General features: G+C 40.0%; 1 protein-coding gene across 1 annotated transcript in view; it reads left to right on the forward strand.

Annotated features, from left to right (window-relative positions):
* Positions 1 to 4,753, forward strand: part of mRF1 (mitochondrial translation release factor 1) — a 77,787-nt gene extending 73,034 nt beyond the window's left edge. Inside the window, exon 9 of the mRNA XM_068391054.1 lies at positions 4,320 to 4,753. Within this exon, the coding sequence (XP_068247155.1) occupies positions 4,320 to 4,470 (151 nt within the window). The 3' untranslated portion in view covers positions 4,471 to 4,753. The remainder of the gene's footprint in view (positions 1 to 4,319) is intronic.
* Positions 4,754 to 12,547: the final 7,794 nt, after the last annotated feature.

Here is a 12,547-nt window from a genome sequence, read left to right on the forward strand (position 1 = left end):
CATTGTTTCTTTGCCTTTCAGTTCTCTTGTTGCATTTACGAATGTCAGGCGCTTTTTATTTACCTTTTCCATGATCCATATTAAGTTTAACTATGTTATTTTAGGTGATTTGATATTTTAACTCTTTTACCCCCAATGGACGTACTAGTACATTTCACAAAACTCATCCCTTTACCCCCATGGACGTATCGGTACGTCCTTGAAAAAAAAATGTTTTTTTTTTAAATTTTTTTTTTGCATATTTTTTATAATATGAGAAACTTCAGGCATTTTCCAAAATAATGAGACCATCCTGACCTCTCTATGACAAAAATTAAGGCTGTTAGAGCAATTTTAAAAAAATATATTGCAAAAAAAAACGCCTTGGGGGTTAGGGGTTGGAAAGTTCCAAATAGCGTTGGGGGTAAAAGGGTTAATGGGGGATTTTTGTGAATTAGTTTATTTAACATTTTGATTGTGGAAGACTTCTGGAATTGTAAAGAATGCCGGTGAGAGTGGTTCATGTGACTTTGTGGAGACGAGCCAGCCACAGGATTATGTTTTGATTTATTGCTTCGAGGAATATTGTTTGCTAGCAGCTCCTTATTCTTTAAGTGTTATGTTCATCTCATAGCTGACTTTTTATTGTTCAAAACATAAAAGTGAATTAACATTTAGTTCAAGGGAAGATCCAGGAAAACTTGAGCTGAGAGGCATTCAACATCATCTAAAATAATGTTGAATGCCTCTCAGCCTCTTTTTTATTTCTCTAGGATTAATAGTTGTGAGCTTTATATGCTTTTACAACTTTTGAGAACGCGAAGCTAACTCGTAAATTTTCGCCTAGCGGTTCTAATGTGCCAGTCAGTAGGGTTTTAAAGGTGCACAGCACCGATGAAGTTGATCGCCTCTGCTTTAGGTGTTTCTACTGCGTAACCCTTACATTACCGTGATTTGATTAGCTTTAGAAGACCACTGTATTCCGAGATAGAAAACGGCACTTGCAGCTGGATCCTTATTTGTTCTTACACGGATACAAACCCTCGTCATTTACAAGGGTTTAATCATAAATCGTTTTCCTACGACCAGAAAGAAAGAATTCTTGGAATGCTGGTAACATTGTATGGATATCACCTGTTCACTCATTCTGCGGGCGTACATTGTTGAGGCTGGCCACTCTTCTTGTCTTTGCCCAGAGCAGACATAGGCTATGAATGCTCTCCACAGTCTTACTGGTGTCCCATTTGTTTACATTTACTGTATACGGGAACTGCTGCGTATTTGATTTTCAAGAAACTTGATTTGGCTGTTGAGATACTAGAGCTTACTTTATACTGTTAAATTTAACCCACCCAAAGAAAAGTTTAGCCATAGTTAATTTAATATTGAATGCTTTCTTATTGTTTATTGTGACAGAAATGAGAAAGAATTTTAAGAGTAACCTTGGAAATGGCCTACAGTATACAATACAGTACTACATTAAGAATCTGGAGATTCAGACTATTTCTTTGCTTTAAAACACCAGAAGTGAGGTTGTTTAGTAATCCCAACAAGTATAGAATTAGCCATCTGAGAGTTGATAACCATACTGGAACCAGTATACCATTATAAACACCTAGATTGGTTAACCCTTAGAAAATCATGCTTGCTCCGTACAGGGTTGCTCTGCCGCTATTGTTTAGCTCTAGTGGAATACTTTATTAGAGGTTCGTACCTTGAGAATGTAAATCTGCTGACCATTTGTGATGGCAAGTTTGCCAAGGAATCTGGAAGTGCTTTTGGGACAATAGAAATTGAAAGTAGAGACCTTGTCACACTGATCCATCATGTAGTCTGCTCAATCTTCATCATTGTTTCTTCAGCTATGAGAAACAGGACTAACGTAAATTTCTTATGTTCATGCTGACTTTGTTATGCAGGGACCTTATGGAAAGGCAATTGATTTGAGTAACAACAGTACTGAGATCAACAAAATTAAATCTGTTATTCCAAGGGGAGCATATACAGCAGATACTGTGTAACAGCTGCCATTGTGAATCTGTCTCCCAGGGTTCATACAGTTTTGGGCCTTTCTTTCCTGGCTAATGCGGATTGTAGTCCGATGAGTTAAATCAAGAGCTATTATGGATTGATTTAATTGTTCTAATCAAATGATTTGAGTGAAAAAAATATGTATCCAGTGACTGCTTCCTTACACTGCTAATGCACTTAGATTGCCTTGACTAAAAAACATAAACTTTCTGTGGATTTTCTTCTCACACAGTTGAATCTAATAGATTTTTTTTATTTGTAAACCTAAACACTGATTTCTTTATAACCTGGTTACTGTATCAAACCATTATGGAACTAAAACAGGAGGCATGACATTAGCTTTTGTAAACCCCTGGGAGACCAACCTCAAGTTCAAATACAAAGATATTATTTTAGCTAAACTCAAGCACCATTGGAATCTTCTGCTGCCTACCAGAATTTTTTAGTGCTGGTTAGCAACCAATTATACAATTATTGATTCGGTTTCGGACCTTCAATAAGAAAAAAATCAATTTCTCTAGGACCAAAGAGGATCCGGGTTTGGGGAAGCCTTATCTGCTTTGCAGCGCCCTCGACTGAACTTCTGACTCCTGCCTCGGGTTGTCATGCAGCTGTCATCCCATCATCATCCTGTCCGTCCCTCGTGTTCCTGATATGACCTGACTCTTTAACAAGATTACCTTACGGGCTGCCTTCGTGCAAGAGCCCGTGGTCCCCTTCGTTGTAAAGGGGTCCAATCTAAAACAACAACAACAACCCATTTTACAGTTGTCCTTAAGTTAGCTGAGCCTGGGCCAAATGCACATTAATCTCTTTTGGCTTCCTGTTAGTTGTTATTGAGTAGGCCCTTAGGCTTTGCCTGGCTAGTTTGCTTGACCCGCTGTAGGATTTTTGTGGACTAAGCTTATGACACACCCCTCCAGATCCCGTATTCCTTTCTTAACATTTACGCAGTCACGGGCCTGTGACATACTGTATATAGTTCTTAATAGCCTGGCAGGACAGTACCCCCTGACTGAAGTGTATCGGATGAGCTGTGTTCCACAGTATTTGGGATACAGTATAGCTGAATGCATGATTTGTAATGACAATTATTTGACTTGAACTTTGGGAAAAAATCTCACTCGGTGCTCCAATTAGAGACATCGGTAACAATGACTCGTTACGTAGAGGTTAGTTATTTGTTCTTAAACCCCCAAAACCTTGTCACTCAGCATACAACTGATGATGCTTCATCATTAGTTGCTGGGACCTTCAATCGGAGTGGTGAGCATAATCTCAAGTTTGAGAGACCTTTTCTAAATTTCACCATCAAAATGTCCCTTTTCCCAAAATAAAATCACTTCTTGCCAGATTGAAGGCCAACCTTTTGGTATAATTTTTTAAAAAGTCCACTTGGGTATAAATGCTAAAAACAGTCAAACACAAAACCCAAGGAATACCAAATGGGACGACTTATACAGAATTGATAGGGTTAGAGTAATGGTGTTGGATGGGTTTTCTTCATAAAGCTGTTCTATTTTAAAAGGTACCAGTATTACATACCCCAATGTTGATTGTGTTTGATAAAAAACCTATTGATTTTCATAGTTTGACTTATTTGTTTCAAAAAGGGATTTTGACGAAGGAAAAATCTATTTCTGGGCGAGGGACCTGTGTCGCTCCGTGAAATGCTCTTTAAAGCACCATGTCAAAGGTATAAATACTGCTAAATATACCAGAGAAAAAAGTTGCATGGAATGCCAGGATTATATCCAGGTCGCTCACCCCTAAAGGGTGTTGGTATTAAAACTGGGGTGAGTGATACCACTACCAGAGGTCCCTTTCCAATTAGACTTCTCCTATTTATCAACTTAGCACAACTTTATATAATCTTATTTTTTCATCATACATTATTTCTACGAAACTCCCCTGATATTGACATTGCTTCTCTATCAAAGTTATTGAAATGTCAGTGTCTACCCCGTTTTCGTTCATTGCAAAACTTACTCCGATTCTAGCGAGTTTAGAGTCAATCTTGAGGTTACCGGCAACTGCCTGGGTTTGGGCTATTCGTAGTTCCATCCTTTTACAGTTCTCACGTTAATTTTGATGATACTTTTGAATCTAGAAATACATAACTTTTCTTATAAGATATAAGCTTTTACTTTTGTTGAGCAAGTTTAAGACTTATCCATTCATTGATGCCATGCCCATAACTGATGAAAAAATTGTATTTGATAAATAATCAGCCAGTCACTATCCATCAATTATACATTAAAGTGATAACTCATAATCATTAATGATGACTTTAAATTTTATATTTACAGAATTGGGGTGTCAGTGCATAATCTCCCATCCCTTTTGGGAGGTTCCGATCTTCTTCATAGTTTAGTCTGCAAAGTTATAAGTGAGGCAGATAGAGAAAATATATTCGAAGTTATCGAAGAGTTTAATGCTCGCCAAACTGCTGAAAGTTAGCTCGGAGAGGTATGTAATTTGGTTGAAGTTAAAATCATAGGTATTAATTACATTTTGTTCGCATTGAAATCACACTTAAGATTGTCATATTTTTAGTCTTGTTCTGGAAATTGGTCTTGAAAAATTAATAGAGTTTGCCAATCATTTGATGAATTATAAGAAAAATTGAACTTCTGCTCAATGCTATTGTTAATATACATCTTATACCAAGTACGGTGATTCACTGTAAATTCACTTTATGTAAAATATTTTACTTCTGTAAATAATTAGTTTTTATATAAAATACTGTAGTTTTAATTCCCACAATCTTATCATCTTTGACTTGCAGATTAGTTTTTTTTTTTTTTGTGGCCATTTGTTGCTTCAGTATTGACGTATCACTAAGAAGTGCGTACAGTATTCCCAAAGCTTTTCCAGATTTTCAAAGTAAGTTTCTCCCGTCTGTATCATCACAAAGAAAATATTAATTTTCCCATCTGTATCATCACAGAGAATATATATGTACTATTTTTAACCACTTAAATAAATAGTACATGCTATGACATGTTTTTGGAGGGCAAACCCATAACATATAGCCTAGTTGTTCAGTGGCCACTTTCCTCTTGGTAAAGATAGAAGAGACTTGTTAGCTACGGAAAGCAGCTCTTCTAGGAGACGGACACTCCAAAATCAAACCATTGTTCTCTAGTCTTGGGTAGTGGCATGGCCTCTGTACCATGGTCTTCCACTGTCTTGGTTTAAGTTCTCTTGCTTGAGGGTACACTCGAGCACTATTCTGTCTCATCTCTTTTTTTAAAGTTTTTATTGTTTATATAGGCAATATTTATTTTAATGTTGTTACTCTTAAAACATTTTATTTTTCCTCGATTCTTTTCCTCACTGGGCTATTTTCTCTGTTGGAGCCCCTGGGCTTATAGCATCCTGCTTTTCCAACTAGGAAAAGCAGTAACTGGTATGCTTGCTTGATAAGAATTTCTCTTAATGTGCTGGTGTAACTTGGTGTACTATGTCTGTTGACGTAATGTAAGATAAACCCTCTTCATCAGTTTGTTCCACAATTCTGAATAGATCTCATTTGGCTTAATCAAAGTTGCAATTAATCCCTTTGTTGTTGTTTCTATTTCGGCAAAGTTTATTAATGAAGATCTCAGTCTCTCCCAGTACAGTACCTTAGCAGGATAAGACTTGGTTTCGAGTCATTTAGTTTAGAGAAACCTAAGAAAATAGTCTCTATCTTACAAAATATGATGACAGGAGATGAAGTTAGCTTGGACATATTTTCACCTAGATAGAAATATAGGGTCAGATTCAAGCTGAGGATATGACCATCCTATGGTTGGCCCTTCACAGTTCTTTCCCATCTAGCTTTGAGAACATTTAGCACATGAATTTTGGGGAAGACCCATTAATAAAAATATCAGCGAAAAACAACTACATGTACACAGAGAAAAACAATCGGCTTAGGATAACAGCATATCCTAACCTTTGGGTCATGCTATGTGCAAGATATTCAATTAGAATTAGAATGCACTAAAGAAAATGTAGAACTGTCAAACAAAAATAGATAAGTTCTGTAGCCACATCCTGCTCTATGAAAAGACGTAATTTAATCTTTCAAGAACCAAAGAACTATGAATTACTTAATCATACGATTTCACCTGAATCCATTTAGTAACTTTGAGATCTTATAAGGGAATGCTGTTGGATGAATTATCATGAGTTGATGATTGGCAATAGACTTCCAGCAACAACAAAAATTGTATGGAGACAATGCATGATAACTCCATTTGTTATAGTGCCATCATTGCACTGTACGTATAGGTTTTTGTAGCACTGTACAGCTATTTGAATTTTAGGTGTGTTTCTTGATTTTCATAATGAGACTTTTTAAGATATTTGGTAATCAATCTATCCTGAGGAAATGTTTTAATTCTTTCTTTCTGCCAATTTTTTTATACTGCTCTGTCACGTCTTCAGTTGCTGACACTTACCTTGAGTTATTAGACAATAACTTGCAGGTTATTCAATTCCTTATCCCTGATGTAAATATTAATCTCTGGCACTGTCATATTACAGTATTTGTGCCTGTTTCATAAGATTTGTAATGATTCTGACTCTATCCTTTGCATTCAGATGTTTTCAAACTGTACCCTCCAGTACATGGTACAGTTACTATAAGTATGTAGTTAATTCTAACAGTGTCTTCTTGAGCTTAAGTATAAGTATAAATACTACACAGCATTATATAAGTTTTATTCTAGCTGTGACTAGATTGTGGAATGGTCATGCTAATCTGGTAGTTGAATTGGTGTAGTTCCAGATGTTCAAGCTTGTTCCAAACATTTTAGTGTTGAACAAGCTGATGTAAGTCCCATTTCATAGTTTACATATATTTTACATATCTAGAAACATTGTTACTGATCCTAATGGATTTCATAACTATTATTTCTCATTTATAGTTTATTCTTTACTTCTCTATTTTTTTTTTTCTGGAGTGGACTGCTTTCCCTGTTGGAACCCCTAGGCTTTTAGCTGTCTACTTTTCCAATTAGGATTTTTATAAAAAAGGGGGATTTGAAAACTAAAATCAAGCAAATTAGAAAGACAAACAGACTACAAACATTTGCAAAACAAGCTTTTTAACCACCAATATTCAACCATTTACAACAATTGTCCAGCACATACCTTTAAAATTTTATATGGTGCAAGGACCGGCCATTAGGAACAAGTTAAAGGCCTATACATTAGTTGATATACTAATACTAGACACTATAAGCACAAACAAATCTGCCATGCTTGTCTCTGTTTTAAACAAACCATGTTGAGAGGAGATAAAGAAGGTTTGATGAAATTTGTTGAAATTATCAAATCTTCAATGATAGTGTCCAAAGGGAAACTTAGAGTTTTAAATATTTAACTTAGCCGGTGAATATATAATAGCTGCAACTCTGCGGCTCGACAGAAAACACACTCAAAAAACTCGCGAGCGATCGCTATGAAGGTTGCGGGTGTGCCCACCAGCGCCAACTGTCGGCCAGATACCACTCTTGTATGTAAACAAAACCTTCAATTCTTCTCTGTCGACGTTGACGACAAGACGTATCAATACTCGCTGTAGAACCTGGAGTTTTCTCAACATATTTGGTGAAGTACTTCATTTTGGTTTGAGCTTTCGCAGTGCAGGTGTTTTATCTTCATCTTAAATCTTGAACTCATTTTTGGATAGATTTAATTTTTGATGACAAAGAGAGTATGGACTTTCTTTGACTTTTAAATGGCCGACCCTTCCCTTAGACGGAAGTGTGTTTAGGCTTTTAGCAATTATCTTATCACGTTATAAATTAATTATAGATTTTCCTCTATATATTTTATATCTCACCGCCTTTATGAGGCCTCTTCGATTAACTTTCCATTTATAATAAACATCAAAATAAATTTTAATGATTTGTTTATATGCGACCTTTCCTGAGAGTAGGCGGTCCTAACTTGGAAACCGAAGTTAAACAACGTTGAGCCCTTTCAATCGTAAATAGCTTTTAAAGAGCTAATGATTTAAAACTTTTTAAATGAATATTTTTTAATAAATATTTTATGAAAGATTTTCTTTGAATAGTCTTCGTACTGTTTCAAAGATGAACTAACGTTTAGTTTATTTATGCTACGCAGTTTGCGCTCTATCGTTACGATAGAGAGAGAGAGTATCACGGTTTCACTTTGCAGAAAGAGTAAATTGATTCTGACGTTTTGTTCATTCTTCTTTCAAAGCTTAAATGTTTTAAATTCTATTTTAAAGGAACTTTTTAATTGAAAAACCTTTCAGTTTTTTCCTTTGGTCAAATAACATATTTTTTTGACGAAACGTAAGTGGGCTCTTCTCTTAGGTGCGAAATCAAGAGAGAGAGAGAGAGAGAGAGATAGAGACGGAGGGAGAGAGAGGAGAGAAAACGTTCCGTTCAAGCGGGTAACGTTGTTCTCGAGTTACTCTCGTCCCTAGTCTCTGTACGGGGAGAAAGGATAAAACGTTTTTAGTTTTTTATTCTCGTCCCCAGGCATTGTACGGTGAGAGATTGAAAACGTAGTTTTGAATGAACTAGTGTTTAGTCTCTTCCCCAGCCACTGAATTTTTTATCTTAAAATATGTTTACTGTTTTTTGCTGGTATTAATGTGCTTGCATTATACGACTGATTTCGCAATTACTACCTTTTGATGAGGGTAGAATTGCGTGCTTCAGGTAGAAATCAGTAAAAGTTTCGATTTCAGTGAAATAAGTGCAAAACAGAAAATCGTAGTGATAAAGTGATATTGCGCAAAGTGTTATCTGTGTTGCGACCGAGGGTTCGTCTGTTCGTGCCTGTCGTTCGCCTAGTCCGGGACCTCTTGCAAGCTCCCAAGCCCAAGGGAGAAGTAATGTCGTACGACTTATGGGTTCGAGAGGCCTTGATCAGCGAACAGACGTTCCCTCTATGGTATCGGGTGTATCTTACCAAGATCACCCCTACCATAAGGCGAGAGAGACGATTTTCTCCTCGTCATCCGAAGGCTTTTCGCATAAGAAACCTGAAACAAGGTTTCGAGGCCCTTAAGCGAAAGTCAGTCCTTTCAGGACAGGTCCAGCGTCCTGGTTGTAGCCATTAGGACAGCTCTGACCCTATGCAGTCATCGGAAGACTGCTCGCCGCCTAACAAAAGCGTAACACAGACTCCGAGAGTCTTTTTGTTGGCAAGGTTTTGCGGTCACAGACGTTACCCTCGTCTCTTACCGCAACCATTTCCGTTGATCCTAAATGGGTTGTACGGCAAGACATGCAGAATAAGCTTGTCTCCCTTATGGAAGACTATTCTGCCGATAAGTCCGTTGAGCCTAGCCGTTTATCTCATCGAGATCCTGGCTTTCAGCCACCCTAACGTTCCTTTGTGCGTCCTGTTGACGTTGGCGTAGCTAAGTCACGTCAGTCAGGTTGTTTAGAACCACACTCGATGCGGTCTCGTGTGGATTTTCAGCCACATTTGGACGTTAGGCCACTTGCTGATGCTCCTGTTGACGTTCAGGACGTTCGCTAACAATCGGAGTTGACTTGTTTTGACGCTGAGCGTCAACCTCCGCATTCTAGAGTTGTTTTGACTGCTCAGTCTAGGCAGTCAAAGCAGTCTCGAGTGGACGCTGTGCGTCCTCACGCACCTGTTGTTGTTGACAGTTCACAGACTGTCAAGCAGTTACATGACGTTGCGTCCTGGTCTCTCGCACCTGTTGTTGTTGACAGTTCACAGACTGTCAAGCAGTTACATGACGTTGCGTCCTGGTCCGCTACTAATGCACCAGTGCGTGTGGACTCTGCTTGTAAAGCATTGCCACCACGGTAGGTCTCTCCCTTGCTTGAGACTCAGCTATTATCGGACAAGGTTCCTTCAGATGAGGAAGTTGCTGTTCCCCCTCCTACTGATATTCCCTTGAGGACTCTGTCAGACGGAGAGGAGCCTAAAGCTGCTTAGCCCTCTATGGACTTTAAATAAATCATGCTGATTTTTAAGGATCTTTGTCCGGATCTTTTTGTAACTGCTGCTCCTCGTTCGCCTAAACGTCAGAGCTTACACTAGGCCTAGCTACTTCGAAGCCGTTGTTTTATAAGCTAGTGCTCTCTCACTCTCCTAGAGAGCTTTACGTTTGCTAGGCGACTGGTTTATCACCAGGAGGAGTTTGGGGGATACAGCCTTTGCTTTCCCTTCTTTTAAACTGGCTTATAGAGCGAGAGTCTGATATGACACGAGAGAAGTTCTCGGCTTGGGAGTTCCTGCCTCTGCCCAGATAGACTTCTCAAACCTCATAGACTCTCCCTGGCGCCTGGCCATGAGACGCTCCAAGATTTTACAGGTCAACTTCACAGCTGTTTTCGAGCCTTTGAAGTTTTGCTGTACAATTATGTCATGCATAAACAAGGCTTTCAGGGATGGCTCCAATGATCTGACAGCCACGTTCTCTGCAAGAACAAGTCCCTCAGGGATGGCTCCATGATTTGGCAGCTATGTTCACTGCAGGAGTACGTAAGAGGCAAGTGCGCTCAATGTGTTCATTGTCAAGACAAACTTCACGATGAAGTCTACCAGGCTGTCTTGACAGAATTTATGGAAGGCGACTGGATGGTCTCTCTCGACCTTCAGGAGGCATACTTCCACATTCCTATACACCCGGATTCCCAACCGTTTCTGAGGTTTGTTTACAGGAATGTGGGGTACCAGTTTCGAGCTATCGGGGATCCGAGCCTCCCTGTACTTGGACGATTGGCTTCTCAGAGCATCGTCCAGCCTTCGCTGTATGCAGGATCTACATTGGACGTTGAGTCTGGCCAGGGAGTTGGGACTTGTGGTCAACCTAAAAGTCCCAACTGATCCCATCCCAGATTATTCTATTTTTGGGGATGGAGATTCGCAGTCAAGCCCTGCTCGAAGTCCAACTAATGCTGAAAAGAAAACGTTTATTCAGTCAGGAGTTGGAACAGTCTCGTAGGGACTCTCTCATCCCTGGAGCAGTTTGTCTCACTAGGGAGACTACCCCTTCTGCCTCTCCGGTTCCATCTAGCCTCTCACTGGAACTAGGACAAGACATTAGAGACGGTATCATTCCCAGTCTCCGAACCAATAAAGGCATGCCTGAAATGGTGGGACAGCAATATCAGTCTGAGAGAGGGACTATCCCTAGCAGTCAAGAACCCAAACCACGTGTTGTCCTCAGACGCGTCGGGTTTGGGTTGGGTGCGACCCTGGACGGTCGGGAATGCGCGGGTCTGTGGACCTCAAGTCAGAAGAGCATGCACATCAACGGCAAGGAGCTATTAGCAGTCCACTTGGCCTTGATGATATTAGGAAGCGTCTTCGAAACTAAGTGGTAGAGGTCAACTCAGACAACACCACAACTTTGGCGTACATCTCCAAGCAAGGAGTCACACACTCCTTCACGCTGCTCGAGATCGCAAGGGACCTTCTCTTATGGTCTAGAATTCGAGGCATCTCCCTGTTGACGAGATTCATCCAGGGGGACTTGAACGTCTTGGCAGACTGTCTCAGTCGGAGGGGTCAGGTGATACCCACGGAATGGACCCTCCACAAGGACGTGGGCAAGAGTCTTTGGGCTTCTTGGGATCAACCAACCATAGACCTCTTTGCCTCCTCGTTGACCAAAAGGTTACCAATCTTTTGCTCTCCAGTCCTAGATACAGAAGCAATCTACATAGACGCGTTTCTACTGGATTGGTCTTTTATGGACTTATATGCATTCCCACCATTCAAGATAGTCAACAAGGTACTGCAGAAGTTCGCCTCTCACGGAGGGACAAGGTTGACGTTGGTTGCTACCCTCTGGCCCGCGAGAGAGTGGTTCACCGAGGTACTTCAATGGCTGGTAGACTTTCCAAGAAGTCTTCCTTTAAGGGTAGATCTGTTACGTCAGCCCCACGTAAAGAATGTCCATCAAAGCCTCCCCGCTCTTCGTCTGACTTCCTTCACACTATCGAAAGACTCTCAAGAGCTAGAGGTTTTTCGAAGGAGGCAGTCAGTGCGATTGCAAGAGCTAGGAGAGCTTCTACCATTAGAGTATACCAGTCGAAGTGGGAAGTCTTTCGAGACTGGTGCAAGTCAGCATCTGTGTCCTCGTCCAGTACCTCTGTAGCCCAAATCGCAGATTTTCTTTTACATCTGAGAAAGGTTTGCTCCCTTTCAGCTCCCACGATTAAGGGCTACAGGAGCATGTTGGCTTCGGTCTTTCGACATAGAGGCTTAGATCTTTCCAACAATAAAGATCTCCAAGATCTCCTTAAGTCTTTCGAGACCTCTAAGGAACGTCGTTTGGCAACTCCTGGATGGAACTTAGACGTGGTCCTAAGGTTCCTCATGTCAGACAGGTTTGAGCCATTACATTCAGCCTCCCTGAAGGATCTCACCCTCAAGACACTTTTCCTAGTGTGCTTGGCTTCGGCTAAAAGGGTCAGTGAACTTCATGCCTTCAGTAAGAACATCGGTTTTTCTACAGAAAAAAGCCACTTGTTCACTTCAACTTGGTTTCCTGGCCAAAAATGAACTGCCTTCT

The sequence above is a fragment of the Palaemon carinicauda genome, chromosome 17, assembly GCF_036898095.1.
Source record: "Palaemon carinicauda isolate YSFRI2023 chromosome 17, ASM3689809v2, whole genome shotgun sequence".
Lineage (NCBI taxonomy): Eukaryota > Metazoa > Arthropoda > Malacostraca > Decapoda > Palaemonidae > Palaemon > Palaemon carinicauda.